A 26,547-nucleotide genomic window follows, 5' to 3' on the forward strand; every position below is an offset into this window, starting at 1 on the left:
CACACTTCGAATAATCGATACCTTACAGTTTTGTATCCTATCATCTAACCTAACGTATTGATAATCAAGCACAAATTGAACACTTATGAGTTTATATCCTACCATCTAACCTAACGTAGTATTGAAAATTTAAATAAAGCATAAATAATTTAGTGACGGTGAGTGTACGGTAATAGACAAAGTGACAATCGCACGTGTTACTGATATTTGACGTTAAGAGGTTAGCAGACTTCGATCTTACCTACGGGTCACTAATCTATTGGATCTTTCCGGTTATACGAACTATCGATTTTTTGGGTATTTTTACTTTTTTCAATGTATTTTTTTCCGTAGAATCCGAAAATAACATTTTTTTTTTCTTTGAGAAATGGATAGATAAAAAGTTATTCAACTTTAAAGTTATTTATTTCCTATGCATTACTGAAGAAATGCAAACTTTGATTTTTCCTTTCTTTTATCAAATGTAAGACATACATTCTTTGATGTTTTCAATCTTTTATCAAATAAAGAACTCTTTTCCTTCAAAAGAATTACTTTACGTCAAAATTACTTATATCTAGCAATATTTGTTCAAAATATTGGTCCTTTTCTACACGTTTCCGCCACACAAACTCGCAGAGATAAGAATCAATAATTTGTCGGTGAATCCCTCCTTGGCGTTTTTTCTTCATTTTCAAGCTATGCCACATACTTTCAACCGCTTGAGTGTTTGCACTTGTTTTAGGGTCTACAAAATTCTCGGAGTGATTCACAGTGCAGTGTTTATAATTATATCCATCAAGTAGTGATATGCCGTCGTACGCTTTCCAAAGGTCGCTTATTATTGTTGTTCCAGGTCGAATGCTCCTTTTTATGCATTGTGTCAGTGTTTCAGCATTTCTTCTTGGAACAGCATACAAAAAACATTCTTTGGTTTCTCTGCATACTCCACCAAAGACCCATTGCTCTGATAGCTCTCTTCCTCTGTTGTATTTTCTCTTGCTGAAATGAGTTTCATCAATTTCCACCGTTGTATCAGGTCCGCCAATGACCATTGGGGTTTTCAGCAATGTTTCAGCACATACCTGGAAAGGATAGGTTAGGTTAGTTTAGGTTAGGTTAGGTTAGGTTAGTTTAGTTTAGGTTAGTTTATTGATATTTACTTACCTCTCTGAAATAATTGTTGAAATCGACTGCTGTATCCTTGTTGATTTCAATCTCATCGTTGCAGTAATTAGAGCTTGTGTAGTCTTTTGCCCATGAATATATGAAAATAATGATTTTTGTCAAAGGTAATTTTGAGCCCTCCAGCCAAGTATTTTTACGAACTGTAACATTTTCCTGACCACAACTTGATTTGTTGCAACGCCATTTAGCGCATCCATTCATTTCTTTTAGTTCCATTTCATGCTTTCTTTGGCATTTTTTGCTCTGTGGTCTAATATTCTTCTCTTGAAGGAATTTTGCCGCATCAAGCTCTGTTTTAATATTCTCAAATAGCCACTTTAGATTGTATTTAGTATTCATATTAACCTAAATAACGTGATTTTTGCCCTGAAAGAGAGGAAAAATGAAAGTTAGCATTTCTTCAGTATTACATAGGGAATAAATAACTTTAAAGTTGAATAACTTTTTACCTATTGGTTTCTCAAAAAAACAATGTCATTTTCGGATTGTACGGAAAAAAATACATTGAAAAAATGTAAAAATACCCAAAAAATCGATAGTTCGTATAACCGGAAAGATCCAATCTATTTCACGTAGATATAAAATACCATATATCCCTTGGCAGGCCCCCAAATTGTCATGGGTTGCTCGCTGAGTTTGGCCTGAGTTAACGTAATGAGGGGAACTTTAGTTGAAATCTAGGGGTAAGTCGAGTTCCAGGTAAGAAGCGGACCCACAACAATAAAAGTGGAACGTATAGATAAAATACGTTCCGAGAAAGATTTCTATTTGAGACTGAATGTAAGTAGGAATGGTGAGGATTATGGTTGGGGTATGATATACGTCTGCACAAAACTTAACTAATTATATTTTACACAAACAAAAATAAAGTTTTAATTATCATTTACGTACACTTAACGAACACTGGGACATTAATAGACAAAATACATACAAGACAAATAAAAGTTCAATACATCAAAAACACATAACAAAGATATACAAGTCCAAGTTGGCCTACACTAAATACTTGCGTACAAAAACAGCAATGCACCAATGTACAGCGTCAAAGCGGTGAGACTTAAGGTGGGTGGTGAAGGTATGAGAGAGGGTGGACAGCCGGGGAGGCTCTTTTTATACCCAAGGTGGGCGGGGTCAAAGCTTCGTGGCGAGGTTCGAACTCGAACGTTGTACGTAAGTACATCGGCTATGAGTCTTGTTCGAAGCAGTGAGTAGTAGGCGGGCGATTTGAAAATAGTGTTGATTCACGGTTGGCTATAACATTTGTTTCATCCACCTTTATGTAATTTCTCACAACAAACATTACCCCTCCCCCCAATTTATTTTATGTGTCTTCTCCAACTGTTGTTCATCATTTTTTGGGGGAGTTTTGTTTCCACTAGACACAAAATATCAGATATGTTTATCCTTAAGTAGTCATCTCCAACCTAGCTGATATTAAAGCATCAGTAGTAGCATATGCTACTCTTAGTTTCTTTGTAGTGTGTCCTTTGCAGTACTGCCTTTTTTTTTTTTTTCATTTTTTGCCTTGGCTTCCTCTAAAATATCTCATATCTGTTCATTCCTCTTCATTACCATCTTTCCTAATCCAGATATTTTTTACTTATCTTCTCGTGCTAACATCTTGCTGAATATTTCACTTGCAATGACTTGCAATTTGAACTCTATTTTCATTGGACATATGCCATTTCTCTTATAATGATCTAACCTATATATTTTCATTGGACATGTGTCATTTCTCTTATAATGATCTAACCTACATATGCTATCAACCTGATCATTTACATCCAAGCCCTTCTCTAAATTTATGGAGGTAATTATTCTAATCAGTTGCATTTCTTGTTCATGATGTAACTTCCATGTGGTGATGTGTTCTTTTAGGCAGCCTAAGAGTAAGATGCATCCAGATTTGTCAAATTCATCTCTGACAAGAGATTCTTTTTTTTATAACCTTGACTATTTCTTTTTCTAGGCTATCTCATCCCTGTGCTCCACAATCTCTTTAAAGATTATCTCTATCCTCATTTGATGTTGGCCTATCCTTTTTTTCCTCCGTGGTGGTGAGGAGATTTTTTCTCTCTCATTTGTCAAAGTTTTATTTTTCCCTCTCAGTTTATCAATCTGCTTTCTGAGCCAGGTTTGTTCTCTTTTCTTGCTCAAGTTTTTGCTCCAGACTGCAATCTAGCCTCATGGCAAGAAATTAAATCTTTAAATCTTCTCAACTCTGTTCGAATTTCACTTACCTTTCTGGTAGAGTATCCAACTTTTGACATATCTTTTATCTTGAGTTCATTCCCTGCACTGCATTGATTAAGTTTTTAAGCGGACTTACCTCTTTGCATTAAACATGTGATTTTGAGAGAGGAATGTGGAGTTATTTAGAGAAGGCTTGACATAGGTGAAACATCATCTTGAGAAGTGTATGAAGCAGGATGGTAACAATATTGAAAAAAAAAAAAGTGTTTTGTGCTTGCTCATTTCAGTTAAATAGAAAAAAAATGAAGAATTCACTAACTTTTTTATTTACCTCGTATACCAAATTAATTACTACTTAAACCTTTGCATATATAATGCATATATCAAAGTATTAACATTTTAACCACTAGACAGCAGTGGCAACTCACCCAGCAGGTTATGCCTCAGTGTCATATAAAGGAGGACTGATGCGATTGTACCCATTATGATGGACATTGGCTCTGCTTATGCCACATCACAAACACATCTTGCACAGAACAGCATTCACTTACAATTTATTTATAATCATATGGTTTTAGAATTTTATAGTACTACACTCCCCCACAAAGAATAGTGTTACATTGATAATATAGTACAGTTAGAGTACTACACATAACCCAAAACAAAATGCACATAATGTTAGCAATAGAAGTATAAGTAAATAAATGTCATTCAGAAATGGTAAAAGTCTTGCTGATTTCTAAATCGGACAGATCTTCCAGAATGTGTACTTCAGGTAGGTGAAACATGAGGAGATGGGGGAACAGTAATAGGAGTAGGATGTCTTGAAGTTTCAGGATTTATGGGTTCAGTATTCTTAACATTTGGTTTGCCAACATGTATATAAGTGGGCTTTAAGCAGTCAAGAGAGACTAATGTCTCTCTTTGGGGAAGCTTAAGGATGAAGTATTGTTCACATCTTTTGATAACATCGTACAGACCAACATACAGTGCTTCCAAGCATCTTTTGACACAGTCTACATGTAACCATCCTAATGGACAAAAGAGCAAATCTTTTGGGACAAAAGGTTCAACACAAATGTGATTTTCATCTGTTGTGAAATCCTGAAAGTTTATCAAATGCATTTCCTTAATGAAAAATTGTAGTTTCATGATTGGTAACTGTAGACTCTGTAGAAATTATTGGTTGAGGACACATCATATAAGCACCAGTAGCAATGTTAAACAGGGAGAAGTTAGTATGGTTTGGTGTCATACAGAATCCTAGTAATACAGGGGCAAAACAAGGAACCAGTTTCCTTTTCTAGCAATGATAGCAGTCTTTAGGTATCTATGGTGTTTTTCAATTATTCTATTTGACTGGAAGTGATAATTAATTGTACGAATGTGGTGGAATCCAATAAATGAGGAAAGTTCTGAAAATAGTCCACTTTCAAATTGTGTGCAAAGGTATACCAAAGTGAGATGTCCAGCTATTTACTAAAGCAATTGCAGCTGGTACAGCCCTGGTATCAAATAATGGAATGGCTTCAGTCCAGCATTTAGCTCTGTTGATACAGGTTCAAATGTATTTGTAAGGCAGGGGATAAGGATAGCTTGGATGTTCTGCGATTGGTAGAGTTCCAACTGTGTCAATGTGTACAGTCTGAAATCAGTTAGTAGGAGCATTAATTGGTGTTATTGGTGAGTGTGTGTGTGTGTGTGTCTGACAATTGATGCACTGTAATCAGGAGGTGACATAATTATAGTGTTCAGCTCACTTAAGGGGATAAATTGCATTGATAGAAGAAATCTCCTGATTAAAATTGGGAGGGCTTTAAGAGGTCATGGAAGTAAATTAAGAAAGACCACATGTCAAAAGGATGTGAAGAAGTATAGTTTTCTATGTAGATGTATAAATATGTAGAATAGCTTAGAAGGTGATATAGCTTAAGCTCAACAATAAAGTGGAACCTCACTTTACGAACATAATTCATCCCAAATCTTACATGTAATGCAAAACCCTCATTAAGTGAAACAATTTTTCCCATAGGAATCAATGTAAAATAAATTAATGCGTCCCGTACTTAAGAAAAAATGCTTCAAAATAGTTTGTACCGGTAATAATATCTTAATTCATTTTATAGATTAGTAATTCAAAAAATGAAAATATTTTAATGTACAGTAAATGAACCTGGGAAAGAATAGATAATAGTAAAATAAGATAAAAATAGATATAAATACTAGTACAATTTACAAAAGAAAAAAAAAAGTAGCTCCTGACACAAGGGAGGGAGGATTATTGAGGTTGAGGAGAATCTTCCACCAAGGGAGATTCCTCTTCACTCGCTGCTATAATAGTCTTGATTGACTCACTAGGTTTAAATCTTTTAGAAACATTGGCACAACTGACACTTTCTTTGGAATCTTTTTTCACTAAAAAGCTGTCTAGAGACTTGTTTTTATTTACACTTCAAAATTTGGCTAAAATGCAACACGGTATTATTAAATTTGTAGTGGGCATAGCCACTGTTTTATTAGCGATACTACTCACTGGACAATGAAGCAGTTTCCCATGCTTTAAGCATTTCCCTTATTGCACTGGAAGGTTGTTGTTCTGCTAAGGCTGTTACCTCCTTCCCTGACAAAATCTCCTACACAACTTTTAACTGTGAGAAAGAGTGCATAAGCTCTTCAGTGGTCAGCTACTGTCTGTGCTCTTCCACAAGCTCCATGATATCATTGTTATACACCTTTAGCTCCATGGTCTTGGCCAAAGACACAATCTCGTCGACTATAGGCTCCACAGGCACTGACTCAAACCCCTCAAAATTACATTTGACAATGCTGTCAAATTTATTTTTTGTGAGAAGGTTTACAAATCATCATTTGCTACATATCTGAATCTTGCTAAGGACAGCATAATTTGTGGTAGCACTACTTTCATAAGCTATTATTGATGTCACAACACCTTGACCCTTTACTGCAATTTGCTTCAATTTTGTACTCCTACTACATCATTCTCCACAGCAGTTCTTGTCCAGACTCTGTAACTCATATTTAATTATAAGTTACATATTTTTCTGGCCCTGTATCTCATTGTCCAGCTTAAGATAGTTGTGATTGGATTCAGCATGACCATATATATATATTGGCACCACAAGATAGCAATTAAGGGTGGTTACAATATTATATAACTCTTGTAGGGATATATGAACTAACATTACCAAACACAACATATATAAGCTACTGCTTTATTTATGCATGTGACACATCATGACAGCAGGGAAGTGTATGGCAGAATGTACAAACTGACAAGACTAACACATACCCACAGCCATGTAGCATATGTCAAGAACACTGAATTCAGAAGTTATATTCATGGCAAATCTATTAATGGTGCTAAGGAATAAGTTCCCACAGATGAAGAAAGTGTGGGATACAACAAGATGTTGGCAAATTAGGTGAAAACATGAATAATGACATCAAACATAATGCACCATATGAAGGCCACCTGGCTCCATTGATACATAGGTCAACCATGGATGTGTGAGTCCCTTGGGTTAGAATACCAATTCACAGCAAGATACATACAATAAAACTAAAGCCAACAAATCATGACACTAAAGAGATTGGCCATCTCTGGATAGGCCCCCATATATTACAAAGTCTTTTAATGAGGACCATGTTTTGCAACTGAGGAAGGGTAAGTCAAGAATGGGCAAAAACGAAAAATGATACAATAAAATATATTATTCTCTTTACAAACAACTGAACTTACAACAACTTTATATTGAAATACAATCAGACTTTGCCATGCATGAAATTTCATGTTTACACAGATAGATAAGATATCCCAGCATTTGCCAAATATGACCATGATTCATGATAGCATGATTTGAATAGCCTGCTGGGTTGTGTTATGCACCAGTGTCTAGAGAGGGTCTGGGAACCTAACCTATTTTTTCCCATAAGACCTGATATTCACCCAACATGAATTTTGTCCTGCATGACATTCTAAGGAACATAACACTTGTGCTGGGTGAGTTCTGACTACACTCAATTACAAGAACAAAGGTCTGGCAAGGGGTTCCAAACAGGCACTTAACTGGTCCTGGGAAAGGAGCAATGAGGCGACAGCGAGACACTAGGGTATCTCTGAGAAGAGTGACTTCCTTCTGGTTCTCCTTTTAAACTGCCACTGACCCCACACCATGACCCAACATGACCTGTGATGGTCAATCACTGCTCGCTTTTCTGACATACCTGGCTACCAGTGTCAGACCCACCACTATCCAACTCCTCATATATACACTTTGCACTGAATATACTAGCTTGCCAGTATACATTTTGTATTCATGCATAACACTAGCTATTTCCTTCAAATTCATAAGTGATCTTCATGGGGCATTGGTTTGAGGGAAAATCATAGTTGGTTTCCTATGTTGTTTGTGTATGGAAGAGAAGGTGAGCTTGATGTTATGCCTGGGGATGTTACTTGTTGGTTTAGGAGGTTGTCTTGTAGGATCTTTGCTGGAGTGCAGTATGTGTAAGTTGAAGATTTGTACCATTGTTGTGTTTATTCTTTGATATGCCTATTTTGTGTGTAGGTATTGACAGAATGACAGTCCTATTTATCCTAGCATTGGGAGTAATTGCTTGGAATATGTATTATCATTTGTTATTGTAAATATATCTTTATGATATATTCAACAGTGTTATTGAATCCCTGAAAATATAACAGTGATTTCCAGGCACAGTGAGTAGGATTCTGTCTATACTACAGAAAAATGTTTCAATTATGGATTGACTGGCATTGTCAGCAATGGCAAAAGCTACAGAGCTTATCAAGCTGTTACAACAGCAGATGCAGCAACAGCTGATATTCAAAAGAATGGAAATCTAACAAAAAAAATTACCTTGTTCTTGTTGAATGTCTGCTTCAGTAACAACTGGTTTAGCCATACCAGTTGAAACGGCTGAGGTGATGTAGGCTCCAAGCTTTGCACCTGTTGACTTAACCATAGATTTATGGAAGGATTACTACATCAGGTTCTACATGTTTCTTGGTGCCAATTCCATTCCAGACAACCTATAGACACAAATATTTCTAGTAGACAGTAGTGGGTAGATGGTGTAATCAGAAGCATGAGGTCTAACATTCCTTTTAATGGTGGGTTAATATCCTGCACTTCTCTTTTATTCCAAGAAGTGACTGTTACCTACCCCAACAGTTCAAGTATGTAGAACAGAGATGATGGTTTTGGCCTCAGTTACACACCTACTGGTATTGGCTCCTAACCACCCACTTTATTTCTAACAGACCAATCAGCTGCTATATACAAGCTACTGGTAAATTTTGCAGCACCACAGTCACTACCGAGAGACATTAATGAACTATCGTTGGACAAAATTGTGGCATTCATGAAGGATTGAATTAAAGCAATTTATCATTCCTGAACATTTCAAGTTCTGGAGTGACATGGAATGCAAGCCAGGTAAAACAATCCAAGACTTTGTGGCTCAAATACATCAAGACACTCCAGCATGTGGCTTTGTATAAGTCTAAGAGGAACTTCTGGTTTATGGATCTTAGACTCATCACTTCAGGCATTGGAAGCGCCCTGCATAGGTTAGCAAAGAGTCTAGCAAAACCTCTGTTGTCCACCTTTGGTAGTATAAGTGGTACACACCTCTGGATTTTAGCAGACCTAATTGAGAAACTCAACAATATAAACTTTTCGGAAAAACGGTTAGTAACCTATGATGTAACTTCATTATTCACCAATGTATCCATAACAAACACCGTCAGTGCAATAAAGGAATCCTTAAGAACTATTGATGAGGACAAATTACTGGTTTGCAAAAGGGATTACATACAGCTAATAGGAAAATGCATCGGGTTCCATTCATTTAGATTTAGAGACCAAGAATACCACCTGTTGGACGGCCTCCCTATGGGATCACCATTAAGTGCAGTGGCTGCATCTCTATACTGGGAGGTGTTAGAATGAGAACATTATCTTAAGATTATCCCTAAGGATACACATTGGTTCTGATACGTGGATGACTGCCTACTCATTTTTCCAGCAGAAAATGACACCAGTGACATTATGTCTAAACTTAATGAAGTAGTTGATAACATCCAGTTCACTATGGAGAATGAATCTCTCAGTCACCTACCCTTCCTAGACACAGAAATACACAGACAAGACAACAAAACACTCTTTAAAATATAAAGAAAACCAACAAAGATGATTTAATACACTTTTACAGCACACAATGAACAGGCCAAGGTAGGAATAATAATAGGCTTTTTTTCTTAGAGCACTAAAAATATGTTGCAAAGAGTTCCTAGACAAAGAAATTCTGCAAATTTCAAATACTTTTAAAGCACTAAAATACCCAGAGGGGTTAATATCCACTTCTTTGAGGAAAGCAAAATATATCAAACAACAGAAAGAAAAAGTGGACAAGAAAGAAACAAGATACCTTGTACCAGGCTCCGATTTTTCACAATCACTGGGGGATACAATACGACCATTAGGGCTTGAAATAGTCAGCAAAATAGGAAAGAAACTTAAAAACCTAGTAACAACAACAACACAACCAACTAATAACCTATGTATAATGTATAGGATACTGTGCCGTTACGAGAGGTAACGGGGCTTTTTTATACGTCCGTGTATCCCCATGTTTACATATCTTTTTGTCGTAAGGCTCGTTTCCCCTCGGAAGAGGTTTTCAAGTTTGTTTTTTGGAATGCTTTAATTTAAGTATGCTGCGAGCAGAAGCTTCGTCTGCTTAAGAATACTATCGTTGTAAGTTGTCTGCAAGCTGTGCTGCAAGATAACATCTCATTATTTGTGCAACGTGCACTTAAAGAATTAGACTTAAGAAGGTGTGTAAGAACCGGTTACTGTGGTGTGATGTCACGTCACCTCTAGGCGCCAGTCTTGGTCCGATCTAGAAAGATGTACACACCCCACGCCTAGCCAAACAATGTAAGTCTTAAAACTCTTTGTATTTGAGGTTTAGAGTATTCTAGTGCATCCTTTGTAATACCTTTTCTTGTGTAGCCTTTAGCCTATAGTAATTATAGTACTTTTTACAGTTTTTCATCAATTCCAACGTATTATCGAACGATGGATCAGATCTGCATTAAATACGCATCAAATATCCCCGTGATTCTATAACCTTCAGTCCCAAGTCTGTCTACGTCACGGACGCTATGATGTTGACTGTCTATTTGATCTGCGGAGTCCCAGTTGACTCCGCCATAATGAAAAAATTGTTCGATAGAAACGAACAGATGAAGAAAGCATAGGAATGAGGTTTCGGCCAGACCACGCCCTGCACGCCGTTGCTACGTCTAGATTCCCCTCGTCGTCACCACATGAACTTGATGTGCCGCCTTCCCGGCATAAGTTGCGTGTGTACACTTAAGTGTAGTGGCGCAGGTTAAGTGTAGTGGCGCAAGTTAAGTGTAATGGCGCAAGTTAAGTGTAGTGGCGCCAAAGTGTAGTGATCTTATGTCGTCTTAGTAATCGTATCGGCGCGCGAGTGTGATGTGGCAACAATGTATGGTTGCGGTTTCTAATGTTTACATAACAAACCCATCGTATTTATGTAAGCATGTGTTTTTCCTTTTGAAGGCAAGCTACCTTGCCTAAGATCCTGTCATATGTTAATATAAGCATGCGACTAATGTGCATTTTTAGATTGAACCAAATGTAGGGTTTAATCTGTTGTTGTCTACCTCAATGGTCGTATAGTTAGGAGTGTGGTAACGTACTCCGTGGTTTTCGATTAAGTTCGAGTTTTCCTTGTCTTCTTTATCATATTACTGTCTTGTCTCTCACTGTTTCTCTCGCTTGGCAATATGTCTTCCAACCACAGTATAGATGAAGGACCCGTCTCCGGTAGGGTCAGAGTCCTCACGGCTGAAGGGCAAGAGGCCTTTCAGAGAGCGTCTGATCAGCATGAAGAGAGGGTAAGGGCGAGTAGAGAAGGAGTACAAGCCTTATTGGAAGAACCGAATCATAGTCCTTGGTTGTATAAGGCCCATGCTGTGTACCAGGATACTGTAAAAAGGTATCTGGAATTCTTAATGCGTGAACGTACTTCAGAAAGTCTGGCTCGTGCTGAATCAGTGAAGCACGAAGACAGGGATTTTCAGGCATCTTTTCGTCAGGTAATCAGTAATTATGCTTCCTCTTCCTCAGTTGAAGTCACGGAAGAGGAACACCACACTGAACCGTTTTCACAAGATGACCCGAAGTCCAGTCAAGTTCCTTTATCCCTCGTCGACCACTCTGAGTTTTGTATGCCCCCTTCCATGAAGGGCAGTTCAAGAAGGTCGGTTAGGTCAGGTCGTTCCAGTAGCACCAGTGTTAGTGTTGCAAGGAAGCAACGAGCCAAGGTGGAGACCGCTCGTATCAGAGTCAAGTTTGCCGAACAGGAGGGTCAGCTTATGCAAGAGAAGGCTGAATTGCAGACCAAGTTCAAAGTTATGACACAGCAAAAGGAGTTAGAAGAAGCCGAAGCCGAACTTAGGCACTTAGGAGCCGACAATGATTGGGAAACATGCAGTGACTGGGACCAATTAAAAGGTACAGTCGCTACCCGCACCCAACTATATGTGGAGCAACAGGGTGGTATAGTTGAAGTTTCCGCTAGTCAGAAGGATCCGGTAGGCTTGAATCCTGAAAGCCCTGTTTTCAAGCCCTGTTCTGATTTCAGAGTTAACTCACAGCCTGCTAACAATGTTCCATTCAGTTTTGAACCTCGTATCGGAAAAGTAAAGGTGAGGTCTGTGCAACCTGCGCAGCAACCTGTTGCTAACCATGTTTCTTATGCGTCACCACCTGTAGTAAAACCTCCCCGGAGTGCATCTCCTAGATTGGGGACAACCTCCAATTCTGCCGATTTGAGCAAGTTCTTCTTGCGGAAGGATTTACTTCTTAGCAGGCTGTCTACGTTTGATGATACTGCGGAAGACTATGCTGTTTGGAAAGAGAGTTTCAAGGAAGTCGTGCAAGAGTTAGGCACCTCATGTAAGGAGGAAATAGACCTGTTAGTTAAGTACCTAGGTCCTGAGTCTAAAGAATGGGCCCGTACAACCAGAAACTCAAATGCCAAGAATCCAAACCTGGCGTGCAGTAGAATTTGGGAGCGCTTGGATGACAGGTTTGCTGCCCCTTCGATAATTGAGACTTCAATTAAAAAGAAGCTCGCCAACTTCTCTAGGATTTCACCTAGAGACACCTTAAGGTTATACGACCTGTGTGACATTCTGTACCAGATAGAAGCCTTGAAGGCTAACCCTGTATACAGTACACTGTTTGCATATTATGACGCCTCGTCAGGCATCAATCCCATTGTCGCAAAACTTCTACCCTGTATACAGAGAGCGTGGACTGGCAGAGCCATGAACTACAAGACTGCTCACGGTGTGCCGTACCCACCTTTCTCCTTCTTCATTGAGTTTGTGAAGGAGATGGCAAGGGTCGAGAATGATCCATGTTTCTCTTATCAAAGCCTTGGAACCGATGGTTTTGTGAAACCAGAGAAGCCACCTCCCTCTAAGTTTCCTCAAGTGCGTGTGAAGAAGACTGACACCATGTTGTCCAGTGGCAGTAAGTCGACAGGTCTGTTGGCGCCGCTAGTCCTACCGAGCAAAGAAAGGCAGAAAAGGGAGATTTTTGCGTCTACCATGATGCCTACGTACACCATTTGGATTTCTGCAGGGCTTTTCGCACCATGTCAGTGAGCGAGAGGAAGGTTTTCTTAAACGATAAAGGAGTGTGCAACAGATGTTGCAAAGGTAACCATCCTCCTTCCAGCTGCAAAGAGAGAACTTTCTGCAAACTCTGTAAGGCCCATACTCATGTGACTGCCTTACATCACGATGAACCCAGGTCGAAGAGGAGTTCGACTCAAGCGGTTACACAGCATGGAAGGGAGGTTGCTCAAGATAAAACACCTCACTCCCCTGTAGTCAATCAAGTGCCGCTTCCAAATGTTCTTACCCCCATAGTAAAGACTCAGGGAGGGGAGGATGCTGCGGTCAATTCCAAATGTACCTTGATATGCAGTAACCCCACCTCCATGAGTAAGTCCTGCGCCAAGACCTTCTTGGTAAAGGTCTATCCTGAAAGTAAGCCAGAGCTCGGAGTGTGGTGTTATGCCATCCTAGACGATCAGTGCAATTGCTCTTTAGCAAGGTCTGAGTTTTTCGATTTGTTTGACAAGCTGAGCAAACGGGTTTCATATCGTCTAGCTACCTGTGCAGGTGTAACGGGCGCTTCTGGGCGCACCACCAAAAATTACACCATCGTGTCTTGGCATAACTCACAAGAGGTACATATCCCTCAGTTAGTGGAATGCGACAGCATTCCCAATGTAAGAGAAGAGATACCCACCCCCGCCATAGCTCGTGGTTATCCCCATCTGTCCGACCTGGCCGAATGTATTCCACCTCTGGTTCCTGAAGCTGAGATTCTACTCATCATTGGTCGAGATGTGCCTTCAGCTCATTACATTTTTGACCAGAGAATTGGACCTGTCAATGCCCCTCTAGCTCAACAGACCAGTCTGGGTTGGGCAATCATTGGGGAAGTGTGTCTCCATGGCACTTGTAGGCCTCCTGTCATTAGCAGTTTCAAAACATCCTTCGTACATGATAGACGTCCCTCTATAGTCGCACCATGTGGTAACCAGATTCATGTTTCTGAAGTAAAGGATGATTTGTTCAAGGTAACCAAAGATGATGACAAGGCTGCCCTGTCGATTGAAGACAGGAAGTTCTTGGATGTTATGAACTCAGAGTTCCGCAAGGATCAAAGTGGTCATTGGGTCGCGCCACTGCCTTTCCGTCCCAATGTTGTAGCCACCAGTAATAATAGAGACTTTGTGTGGCACCGCACACTGTCTCTCCATCGTAGCCTCAGCACAAAGCCTGAAAAACGTCAGCATATGATGGCCTTCATGCAAAAGATGTTAGATCGTGGGCATGCTGAGGTTGCACCACCATTAAAGTCTGATCAGAAGTGCTGGTATCTTCCATTGTTTGGGGTGTACCACCCTAAGAAACCTGACAAGATCAGGGTTGTGTTCGACTCTTCTGCCAAATCCAGAGAGTTCTCCCTAAATAATATGCTGATGTCAGGTCCTGATATGACAAACAGTATTCTCGGGATTCTTCTACGTTTCCGTCAGGAAGCTGTAGCAGTGGCAGCTGATGTAGAACAGATGTTCTACAATTTCAAAGTGAGGACTGAGCAAAGAGATTACCTCAGATTCTTCTGGTACAAGAATAATGACCCTGATGAAAGGTTGATTGAGTATAGGATGACTGTTCACGTTTTTGGGAACACGCCATCTCCCGCCATTGCCACCTATGGCTTGCGTAAGTCTGTAGAAAATGCCTCTCCTGAAGTTCGCTATTTCATAGAGAACAATTTCTACGTGGATGATGGGTTAGCATCTCTTCCAGATGCGGAGACTGCTTACAAGTTAATCCAAGACTCTAAGTCAGCACTCCAAGAAGGAGGACGCCTGCGCTTGCACAAGATCACTTCCAACAGTAAGGAAGTGCTGGAAAAGTTTGCCACCAGTGAGCTGGCTGATAACCTTCAGGAGCTGAACCTAACTTCTGACTCTATGCCTATGCAGTCTAGCCTGGGCCTCTTATGGGACATCCAAAGAGACGTTTTCGTCTATAAGTTCATGGATTCAGACAAGCCTTCGACAAAAAGAGGGATACTGTCTGTTGTAAATAGTCTGTTTGACCCCATGGGATTCTTAGCTCCAGTAATAATAGTGGGAAAACTACTCCTAAGAGAGATAACCAATCTAAGGTGTGGTTGGGATGAACCCATACCAGCTAAGATCCATACCAAATGGTCCAGATGGCTAACGTCCTTAAGGGACCTCAAGGACATAAGCATCAATCGTCAGTTTGCTAGTATTTCTTTGTCTCAAGCTCACAGGATAGAGCTTCATACCTTTTCAGATGCTTCCAGAGTAGCAGTAGGAGCTGTATCATATCTTAATGTTTTCAGTGATACCAAAAGCTACCAGGTGTGTTTTGTGAGGGGACAAGCTAAAGTAGCTCCCAACCATGGTCATACTATTCCCAGGTTAGAGTTGTGTGCTGCAGTGATGGCAGTTAATCTCAGCAATTCCATCTCGGATTGCTTGGACAAACCCTTAGACGCAAGGCATTTCTATTCTGACAGCATGATTGTCTTGGGCTATATTCATAATGAAAGGCGTAGATTTCATGTCTACGTGAGTAACAGAGTAGACCACATTAGGTCGTCCACCGAACCTAACCAATGGCATTATGTACCTACAGATTGTAATCCAGCAGACCTGGCTACCCGTGGTCTTGAAATAACCGACCTAAATCAGAGTGATTGGTTGTCAGGTCCCTCAAGCTTATTTGAGGATGTTGTATCCACCAGTGGAAGTTTTCCTCTTGTAAGCCCTGAGACAGATAAAGAAGTAAAGGTATCAGACTACACAATTGAGTCTGAACCCCTTGTTAGTGCAAACAAAAGCAATGTAGAGCCTGCAATTGCGTCATTAGCTCAGAGGTTCTCTAATTTCTCCTGTTGGAGGAGACTTGTAAGAGCGGTAGCTCTCCTTAAGCATATAGCCCGTTCTTTCAAACAAGGTAACAAGTGTTGTTCAGGTTGGCATATGTGCAACAAACATAAGTCACCCGATCAACTAGAAGATGCAGCTGATTTCATTGTTCAGACATACCAAAAGGATTATTTCTCGTCTGCCATGACTAAATTGCAAGGTGAAGTTTGTTTACCTCCTTCCAGTCCCATTGCATCTCTGTCTCCTTATTTAGACCAGAAGGGCCTACTTCGTGTAGGAGGCAGGTTGAGTCAAGGCGGTGATGTACTGGGTATGCTTGCAAGGCCTATTATTATTCCAAAGGAATCCCATTTAGGCTTGTTGTTGATCCGTCACTACCATGAGACAGTGCACCACCAAGGGAGAGTGATTACAGAAGGAGCCGTCCGTACAGGTGGTTTCTGGATTTTGGGAGGGAAACGTACCATTTCAAAGGTCATTTCCAAATGCGTCACCTGTAGAAGGGTAAGAGGTAAGGTGTGTGTTCAGAAGATGGGAGACTTAACCGTCGATAGACTTACTCCCAATCCGCCATTTTCCTATGTAGGAGTTGACCTTTTTGGCCCCTGGCATATAAAAACTCGGCGCACTAGAAGTTCCTTCCTCGAAAGTAAAAGATGGGGCGTTCTGTTCACCTGTCTTGTTTCCAGAGCTATCCACATAGAGACTGTAGAAGAATTGAGTAATTCTTCCTTCATTAATGCCTTAAAGAGATTCATCTGTATTCGTGGCCCAGTTAAACTGATGCGTTCTGACAGAGGCACGAACTTTGTAGGTGCTGTCAAAGCACTGAACTTGCTTGCCATTACCGATGAAGGTGGTGATGTCAATAGTTTCTTGTCAAGTGAAGGTTGCACTTGTTTGTTTAACCCTCCTCATGCTTCTCACATGGGTGGAGCATGGGAGCGTATGGTGGGGATAGTCCGCAACATCATGAATGTGATACTGACTAACCATCACCCCAAGGCATTAACACATGAGGTGTTAGTAACCTTCTTTGCAGAAGTATGTAAGATCGTGAATTCCAGACCTTTAGTTCCTGTTTCCTCGGACCCTAGTAGTCCTTTCATTTTGTCTCCGTCCATCCTTCTCATTCAGAAAACTGATATTCCTGTAACTCTTCCTGAAGAGATAGATATTAAGGCAGTATACAAATCTCAATGGAAGCATGTCCATCACCTTGCTGAGGAATTCTGGAAGAGATGGAAGAAAGAGTATCTTTCCTCTTTGCAACCCAGAAGAAAGTGGGTCAATTCCTCTCCAAATGTAAAGGTGGATGATGTAGTGTTGGTAAAAAATCAAGAGTGTCCCCAAGGACAGTGGCCCTTGGGTATTGTAAACAAAGTATTCCCTGGCAAGGATGATTTAGTCAGGAAGGTCCAAGTAAGAGTTGTGGTAAACAACAAAGCCCATGAATATGTAAGACCCATTTCTGAGCTTGTGTTGCTAGGTCAATAGATTTGGTAATTTTTCCCCCTAGAAAATTAGGAAGGGAGTGTGCCGTTACGAGAGGTAACGGGGCTTTTTTATACGTCCGTGTATCCCCATGTTTACATATCTTTTTGTCGTAAGGCTCGTTTCCCCTCGGAAGAGGTTTTCAAGTTTGTTTTTTGGAATGCTTTAATTTAAGTATGCTGCGAGCAGAAGCTTCGTCTGCTTAAGAATACTATCGTTGTAAGTTGTCTGCAAGCTGTGCTGCAAGATAACATCTCATTATTTGTGCAACGTGCACTTAAAGAATTAGACTTAAGAAGGTGTGTAAGAACCGGTTACTGTGGTGTGATGTCACGTCACCTCTAGGCGCCAGTCTTGGTCCGATCTAGAAAGATGTACACACCCCACGCCTAGCCAAACAATGTAAGTCTTAAAACTCTTTGTATTTGAGGTTTAGAGTATTCTAGTGCATCCTTTGTAATACCTTTTCTTGTGTAGCCTTTAGCCTATAGTAATTATAGTACTTTTTACAGTTTTTCATCAATTCCAACGTATTATCGAACGATGGATCAGATCTGCATTAAATACGCATCAAATATCCCCGTGATTCTATAACCTTCAGTCCCAAGTCTGTCTACGTCACGGACGCTATGATGTTGACTGTCTATTTGATCTGCGGAGTCCCAGTTGACTCCGCCATAGATACCATGCAGCAAATGCAAAAAATCATACTATGGCGAGACACACAGGGGCTTATGACCAAGATCAAAGAACACAAAGCAGACCTAAGATACCACAGGCTTTCCAACGCGATGGTGGGACACACAGAACAAGAAGGTCATATGCCCAATTGGCAACAATCAGAGGTGGTAGAAAAAGTAATGACAAAGAGAAGGAAAACAGTTGAAGCATTATACATTGCTAACAAACCCAGCATAAACAAAAAGTAGGAGACATAAGGTGGACAGAATACAAAACAAAATATGCATTTATAGAGAGATGCCCCAGGACAACTCCGATCTAACACAGGGATTTTGTGCAGTGAAAAAAATGTCGGATGAAACATCATGGTGACATTTATTTTTATATTATTTTTATTTTATATGTATTTTTGTTTATCAAAAAACTTTGCACCATATTTTATTCTTTTATTGATATATGTATTCAATTTTATATACATGCTGATTTTTATATACTGGGTCAGACAGCCTAACACAGGGATTTTGTACAGTGACACAGTGTCAGACAGCTCTGTTGAGACATCACAGTGACATTTATTATTTATTTTCATATGTAATTCCAAAAACTCTTGTATCTTTTATTCTTATTTTGTGTATATTATATTGATGCTGATTTATTTATTGTACTGAGCCCAACCACTCCTCAAGGAGGGAACATAGGCCTGGCTCACAATATATACTGCCAACTTCAACCCAGAGTGTCATTCCTCTGGAGAAGCTACTGTAAAATGAAACTGGTCAGGAATAAATTCAATAATCGGATCAAGATCCATGTTTCCCCTTCCACCTATCTCATAATATTGCCCTAGTGTCTCAAAACTGTCTATGATTGAACATCCAAAGCAACAATGAAAGTGAAAGAGTGCAACAAATCTCAGTTGGTGAACTCAGAATCAGATGATTTGGATTAACAGAAATGGAATACTAACATTTTGAATGAGTGTCATTATAAGATCTTGAGAGTGATTGATGTGCTGCAAGAGAGGTGGGTGGAATGTTTTTACAACTGCAATTGTAACCAGAGAATGTTATATAAAAGGGAGTAGCTTAAAATGACAGAAGCTATCTTGATCTGTGGGGTAAGGGGTCAAGAGGACTTATGAATAAATTGGAAAAGACCATATGTCTGAATATTAGGAAGAAACTCCCATATGTTAGTCAACTCTTGAAATAGCCAAGAAGATGATATAGCCCAAGCTACCATTTACAAAGTTAAAATAAGGGATAATGGAGGAAAAGAAATGAGAGTCCATGGACATAGTTTCCTTCCTGTATGGCATAATCGGATAAGTATAGGTGCTCTGCAGGAGCAAATGATCATGGAAGGTTTGAAGGTCCACAAATACTTGCTTTATATTTTTAGTTTTAGTCAGTTTTGTTTATTTGATTATATTTTTGTATAATTCAATTTATATAATTTCATTTAACTTTAATTTGCTTTGTTAGATTCACTAAGGGCTACCTCCATTATAAAGGGGGAGAAGAGCCCTTGGTATATAGATAGCTAAATAGATTCACTATAATTTAATTTAATTTTATCTGTGTTTTATTTATTTTTGGTAGTGGTGAGCGAGCCTCGTGTTACTGGCCTGTCGAGTTTTCCTTTGCCGAATGCTCGCGATGTGAGTCTCCTCCTGCATTCAACTGAGGTCAGCCTCAAGAGCCCAAATATCTCATACCTTGTTATGCAGTGGGGACAGTTTGTGGACCACGACCTCGTACACATCCCTGAGTCAGAGAAAAAAAGTAAGTTCTCAAAGCAGTGTTTTGATAACCTGAGGAATTATCAATGTGGATTCTTAGTGTATCCAGAAAATATTCCTGGATAAATAGAAAAAAAACTATGTATGGCAACCACATACTATGTATAGACACACACAAGTATTGTATGTATTTAGGTATTCGGAAATCATTGTTACGAAATATGATATACTCGGGAATTTTGTTAGAAACCCACCATTTGCTGAAGGATTACAAAGGATTACAAAGGTGGAGCATGCCGACAGGAGACCTTTTGGTCCATATCTAGGTGGGATGCAAAAAAAAATCATAATAATAATAAATGAATAAATAAAAACTATGATAATGTAAATAACAAATAAAATACATAAATAAATGCATAGGTATAGTTGAATAATAAACAAACAGGTAAATAGAAAATAATAAATTGACATATAACTAATAATAAATGAGAATCAAACAGACAAATGATAACAGAACAAAAACAAATAATATAAAATAAATTATAATCATTACAGCATCTTGCGTAGGTGATTATCTAAATGATTCTTGAAGCTTTGAACTGAACTACATTGCACTGCCTCTGCAGGAAGTTTATTCCATTCATTAACTACACGGTTGGCGAAGTTGTTTCTACCCATTTCCAAATTTGATCTATTTCCGGACAGTTTGAGACTATTGTTTCTTGTCTGATTCTCATTCTCAGATTGATTTGGAGATTAACTTGGGGGTATTGGGGCTTTAAACATTTAATCCCTTTGATATCAGATGCTTTTGTTGTTTTATTCTATTTGGTGCCAGTCTGTTTTATTCAGCTGCATGTGACCCCTTCAGCACCAAATGTGTGAGACCTATCTCGATTAAACCCTTCCATGCTTGGTGGCACCGTATTCTCATTTAAGCTGCCAATAAGCTATATCATTGAGCCATGCTTGATCTAATTGCATTAACTTAATCATATCAAGTTTCAAATTAGTTTTAGTTTCTAGCTTATGACATATCATCTAGGCTATTCAAGGAGTTGTTTGTTGCATTTGCTTATTATATATATATATATATATATATATATATATACAGTCGAACCTCGAAAGCCCGGACCCCGAATGCCCGGACCCTTATATGACCGGTCGAAATGAACAAAGGCCGGACTTTTCAAGCAAAGTTCCCAATTTGTCCGGTAGGTGGCAGCGACGGCCGTACACGTGTACTCAAACCCGGCCCAGTCAAGCCGCCACCAGGGCTGCCATTTCGTAGAATTTTGTACCAAAACGTAGTAGAATAGCAGCATGTGGCAACTGCACAAGGACATGAGGAAATTTTTTCTACATATCAGCGGGCTGTTAAAAACGTTCAAAAACTCAACATTTTGTTTAAAAATCATAGAACTAATTATCAAATAATAAATGGTACATCAAAATATGACTTTTATTGGTAATTGTGTTACTTATAAAATATTATACCCCAAAAGATACGTTTTTACCGTGTAGAAAAAAATCTACGCTAAAGTTTCAGCTTTCTTTTAGCGATAATAATATATATATATAAAAATATATCTTACTGAATATGTTAGGGCATGGGGGCCTTATATACATTCAAGAATAAAAAAAAACTAGAACCAACATTTTGTCAAAGTTTGACAAGTATATCTTGCTATGAAAGTCTGCACACGCCCGAGAAAAATGTATGCCCCGGTATGGCAACACTCCCATTCTACACGGCAGTGTAGAAAACGCCGCAACCCTAGCCGCCACCACTGTCCTGCGTGCATGCCTTCCGATATTTACAGTGTACGTAATAAAAAACACAGTACAGTACACTGTATATACAGTACATTTACATGCCTGTATTACAGTTATTACAGAATTATTAGTATTATAGCATTATTATTACAGTATTGTTATTATTACAGTGTTAGAGTATTATTCTTATGTGTTTCTATACCATATCATACATTACCTATACGTATACCGCTATGAAAATCTACGGGTGTTAGGGCGATATTTTCGATGACCGGACGTTTGACATGACCGGACCACCCTTCCCCCCATTTAGTCTGGGCTTTCGAGGTTCGACTGTATACATATATATATATATATATATATACACATATATATATGTATATATATATGTATATGTATATATATATATATATATATATATATATATATATATATATATATATATTCCACATCCTTCAGGCATCTGTTCTTTTGCAAATTATTCTTACAACTATTGTGGAGTCCTCCCAACCCAAACCAACTATTCAACTCCCTGAACACGGGAATCAATTCATTCCTCCCTCCCTTTGTTCTAATGGTTGGTAAAATGCTACTTGTCTCTCCTTGTACAGTTTCTGCAATGCTAGGAACCAATATGATTGCAGCTCTATATATTTTCTTGATATTTTTTATATCTTTCATTTTGTGGGGAATCCATGTCGCAGCTGCACATTCGAGGCTATGTTTAATTAAGCTCTACAGTTTTGATCCATTCAGTGAAAATTATACATGCATTTATGTTTGTCAACAGAACATACATCTCCCATATCCTTTGCTCTTGTGATTTTTTCTTCTCATTAAATAATTCAGTGCTTTTGGGCTATCTTTTTTCTTCTTACTTTGGCTTCCAGTTGTTCCAGCCTCTTCCTCTATTCCCTTCTGTCCTGTAGAACCTGGTTTGTTTCCAAGTTCTTCTATTCCTGGCAAGCTTATTTCTCCAATGTCTCAAAGCATCTCTCCAACTTTTGTTTGGTCTTCCTTTGAGTCTTTTTCCTTCTGTTGTCCAATTCCATTTTCTCTGCTAATCTTCCCTCATCCATTCTTTCAGTATGCCCCAACCACCTCAGCTATGATATATCTATTTTTCTCAGTATTGGCACGACTCTAATGTCTTTTCTGACTTTATCTCTAATGGTTTTTCCTGTTATCAGTCTCAAAATTCTCATATCTGCAGCTTGAATCCTGCTTCTGTCCCAACCGGTTATTGACCAAGTTTCTGAGCTGTACATTAATATTCGTATTAAAATATTCTCAAGCATGATTTTCTTTGCTGTTTGAGGTATGTGTTCATCCTTGGGTAATAAAGTACTCCTGTAGATATAGTGTATTGCAATATTCAATCATGTATTTCATGTTTGTTGTTCCTGGTTGAAGAGAAAACACTTCCATGGTGTCTAACTTCTTCAGTTTTTACTCATCATTATATTTCTACCACAGTGTCTTCCTCTTTACTTCTAGCCACTTTCATAATCCAATTCTATCCATTTCAATAGTTTTCCATGTATGCCTCCTATTGTTTCCAATTTGTTTAGCAATTTTCTGTGTGGTACCTTATCAAATGCTTATTGTAAGTCCAGGAAGGCACAGTCTACCCAGCCATCCCTTTCTTGCAATAGATCTATCAATCTTGATTAGAAACAGATCAAATTAGTGGTACATGATCTTCCCTGTCTGAATCCAAATTGCCTTGGGTTCAGTATACTATTCTCCTCCAGATTTTTTTCCATCTATTTTTGATGATTCTCTCACAAGTTTTAACTGTTGTACTTATAAGGGACACCGGTCTATAATTTGTTGGGTCTTCCTTATTTCCCCCTTATAGGCACTATATTGGCATTTTTCCAGTCTTCTGGTATTTTTCCTTCTTTGAGCGAGTATTCAACTATTTTGTATATTTTCCTATTAGTTCATATATACATTCCTTTAGTATCCAGTTTGCAACTCCGTCTGGGTCATGTGATTTGTTAATGTCAACCTTTAGTATTTGATTTCTTATTTCATTCTTAGTGACATTTGATTCCTTCATTGGGGGAGATCTTACTTCATTTCATTGGTCACAATTTTGTAGATTTTCTTTTTATTCGAACACAGATTTGAAATGTTTGTTCATAATATCTGCTATTTCTATATCCTCTGTGTATTCTCTAGTACCTTGATGTAATTTAAGTATTTCCTGTTTGTTTTTTAGTTTGCCATCTACATATCTATAAAATCATTTGGGTTGATCTTTACATTTGTCTATTATGTCCTTTTCATAGTTTCTTTTTTCTTCCCTACATATTTTTATATATTCCTTTCTTAGTTTGATGTATATTTTCCATCCATCATTTTTTTTTCCAGGTTTTATCTCTTTTGTCTTTTGCCTCACTGCACTTTTTATTGTACCAGCATTTTATGTATACCATTTACTGTTTTTGCTTAGGTACATACTTGTCCACTCCTTCATTATTGATTTCCTTCCAAATTGCCCATTTCTCTTCCATCTTTGTTTCTTCATTTTCAAACTTTTCCCAATTTGCTTCTTGAAAGAATTTTCTAAGTTTCCTGAAATCTGTTTTGTTATACATCATCTTACGTTTCTGTGTTTTTCATTTGTTTCTATAGTTGTTTCTTCATTTAATTCTAGTTCTAGTATATGATCACTTTTTCCGGTTGGCATCTTGTATTTCCAATTAGCATTTTGTATTATGAGACTGAAAAAGTGCTATACTCAAGAAAAAACAAACAAACAAGAACAACATGGAGGGTGTAGAAAATTAAAACTGGCATATGCAAATATAAATGGTTTGATATCAGGATTAAACAAACTAAAAGATTATCTATATGCATACATACATATACCAAGGCTTTTTCCCCCTTACAAGGGAGGTACCCAAAGGAAAAGGCATAAAATCATTCCCATCCATTCCATCCCTGAATACACTCCACACCCCTCCACCCTCCCTCTCATCTTAGCACCTCCCTGATGACGGGTCATCCCTGCACCTTGTCCATTGCCCTGGGTCAGAAACAATGTCGCAAGACACATCCACAGCAAGTCCGCTTCATTGAATCGGCGACCCCCCCTCTCCGTCCCCCCATGCATAAAAGGAGAGGACGGGGAGGAATCCCTTCAGGCTGCATCAAATTTTGCTCACACATACTACCTCACCCCCCATCCTCACGCCCATTCCACCTCATGCATCACATCATCCATATACAACCATTCTCCATTCACCCCTGTCTTCTGTCCTCTCCCGTCCTTCCTCAACAGACATTCCCCTCTTCCCCAAAGCCCCCTTCACCCCATCCATCCATCTCATCCTAGGACGTCCCCTCATGTTCATTCCCTCCACACCTGCCTTCCATACCTCTTTTACTAGTCTTTCTTCACTCATTCTTTCCATGTGTCCAAAACATCCTAATACTCTTACATCAACCCTATCTCCCATCTCCCTTTCCACCCCTATTCTCCTCACCTCCTTATTTCTCACTCTATCTAGCCTAGTAGCCCCCATCATACTTCTCAGACACCTCATCTCAAACACATTCAAACTCCTTCTCTCTTCCTCTCTTATGTTCCATGTTTATGCCCCATACAGTGCTGTTGGTACAATCACTCCTTCATACAGTCTCCTCTTAGCATCCATTCCCAAATGTCTATTCCTCATTACACTTTTTAATCCACCAAGGCATTTACTCGCTTCTCTCAGTCTACATTCTATATCCACCTCCACTCCACATTTTCCTGCCACATTTGCACCCAAATATCTAAAAATATCCACTTCCTCCAGTCGCTCTCCCTTAATACTCACTTCCAGTCTACTGCCACTTTCACCCCTTCTACATCTCATCACCTTACTTTTACACACATTTATCTTCAGCTTTCTTCTATCACACACTCTCCCAAACTCTGTCACCAACTTCCTCAATCCCTCCTCTGATCCTGCCACAAGCACAGTGTCGTCCGCAGACAACAGCTGGCTCACCTACCCCTTTTCTCCATTTTCATTAAATATCTCCAATCCCTGACTCAGCACCCTTGCATTTACCTCTCGCACCACCCCATCCATGTATAAGTTGAATAGCCAGGTTGACATAACACATCCCTGTCAAAGTCCCACTTTTACCTCGAACCACTCACTGTCTCCATTTCTGATCCTGACACATGCTCTACTACTCTTGTAAAAACTCTTGACAGCTCCTAGAAGCTTCTCTCCTATCCCATATATCTGCATAACCTCCCACAGTGCCTTTCTGTCTACCCCAACCATAAGCCTTTTCCAGATCCATAAAAGCCCAAAGAACATCCTTCCCCTTTCCTATAGCTCTCTCACATATCTGTCTTACCACAAAAATCTGATCTACACAACCTTTACCCGTCCTAAATCCACACTGTTCCTCACCAATTACTCCCTCTGTTCCCCTCCTAATCCTCTCAATCAAGATCCTCCCATAAGCCTTCCCAACTACACTTAACAAGCTAACCCCTCTGAAACTACTACATTCACACTTGTCCCCTTTTCCCTTGTAAAATGGAACTATACAGGCACTCCTCCAGTCCTCCGCCACTCTACTCTCTCTCCAGCAAACATTAAATAACCTCACCAGCCAGTCCACCATCACTGTACCTCCCTTTTTTAGACATTCTGCATGGGATCCATCCAGACCAGGTGCCTTACCTGCGATCATCATCTTAACAACTGCCTTCACTTCATCTTTCCTTATTTCTCCTCCATTTTCCTCACTCATCACTCTCATTTTCTTAGCATTTTCCACTGCAGCTATCTTTCCCTCCCTATCCTCCTTCACATTTAGCAACGCCCTAAAATACTCTGCCCATCTTCCCCTTACTGCCTTCTCTTCCATTATCATCTCTCCAT

General features: G+C 39.2%; 2 protein-coding genes across 5 annotated transcripts in view; one reads left to right on the plus strand and one right to left on the minus strand.

Moving 5' to 3' along the window:
* Positions 1-26,547, plus strand: part of LOC143023841 (peroxidase-like) — a 724,944-nt gene that overhangs the window by 103,278 nt on the left and 595,119 nt on the right. For both annotated transcript variants that reach the window (XM_076182490.1, XM_076182481.1), the window contains exon 5: positions 19,731-19,913. In XM_076182490.1, the coding sequence (XP_076038605.1) occupies positions 19,731-19,913 (183 nt within the window). The remainder of the gene's footprint in view (positions 1-19,730; positions 19,914-26,547) is intronic.
* LOC143023856 (male abnormal protein mab-31-like) lies at positions 393-8,563 on the minus strand. Of its 3 annotated transcripts, none has more exons than XM_076182521.1 (3): positions 8,259-8,563; positions 1,147-1,533; positions 393-1,064 (listed from the first exon to the last, which is right to left on the minus strand). In XM_076182521.1, the coding sequence occupies exons 2-3, from the start codon at positions 1,504-1,506 to the stop codon at positions 531-533; spliced, it is 894 nt and encodes a 297-aa protein (XP_076038636.1). In that variant the 5' UTR covers positions 1,507-1,533; positions 8,259-8,563; the 3' UTR covers positions 393-530. The 3 variants fall into 3 exon arrangements, with proteins under 3 accessions (XP_076038636.1, XP_076038622.1, XP_076038631.1); XM_076182507.1 differs by lacking the exon at positions 8,259-8,563 and adding an exon at positions 2,182-2,425; XM_076182516.1 differs by lacking the exon at positions 8,259-8,563 and adding an exon at positions 2,165-2,425.

The sequence above is a fragment of the Oratosquilla oratoria genome, chromosome 3 (genome assembly GCF_046742065.1).
Source record: "Oratosquilla oratoria isolate Oo_2021 chromosome 3, ASM4674206v1, whole genome shotgun sequence".
NCBI classification, from domain to species: Eukaryota; Metazoa; Arthropoda; class Malacostraca; order Stomatopoda; family Squillidae; genus Oratosquilla; species Oratosquilla oratoria.

What these genes read in the sequence shown, in the direction of transcription:
- LOC143023856 (XM_076182521.1), bottom strand. Translation starts at nt 1,506, where the DNA reads ATGAATACTAAATACAATCTAAAGTGGCTATTTGAGAATATTAAAACA. An exon ending in TCAACAATTATTTCAGAGAG is followed by an intron (nt 1,065 to 1,146) that starts GTAAGTAAATAT and finishes TATCCTTTCCAG; the next exon opens with GTATGTGCTGAAACATTGCT.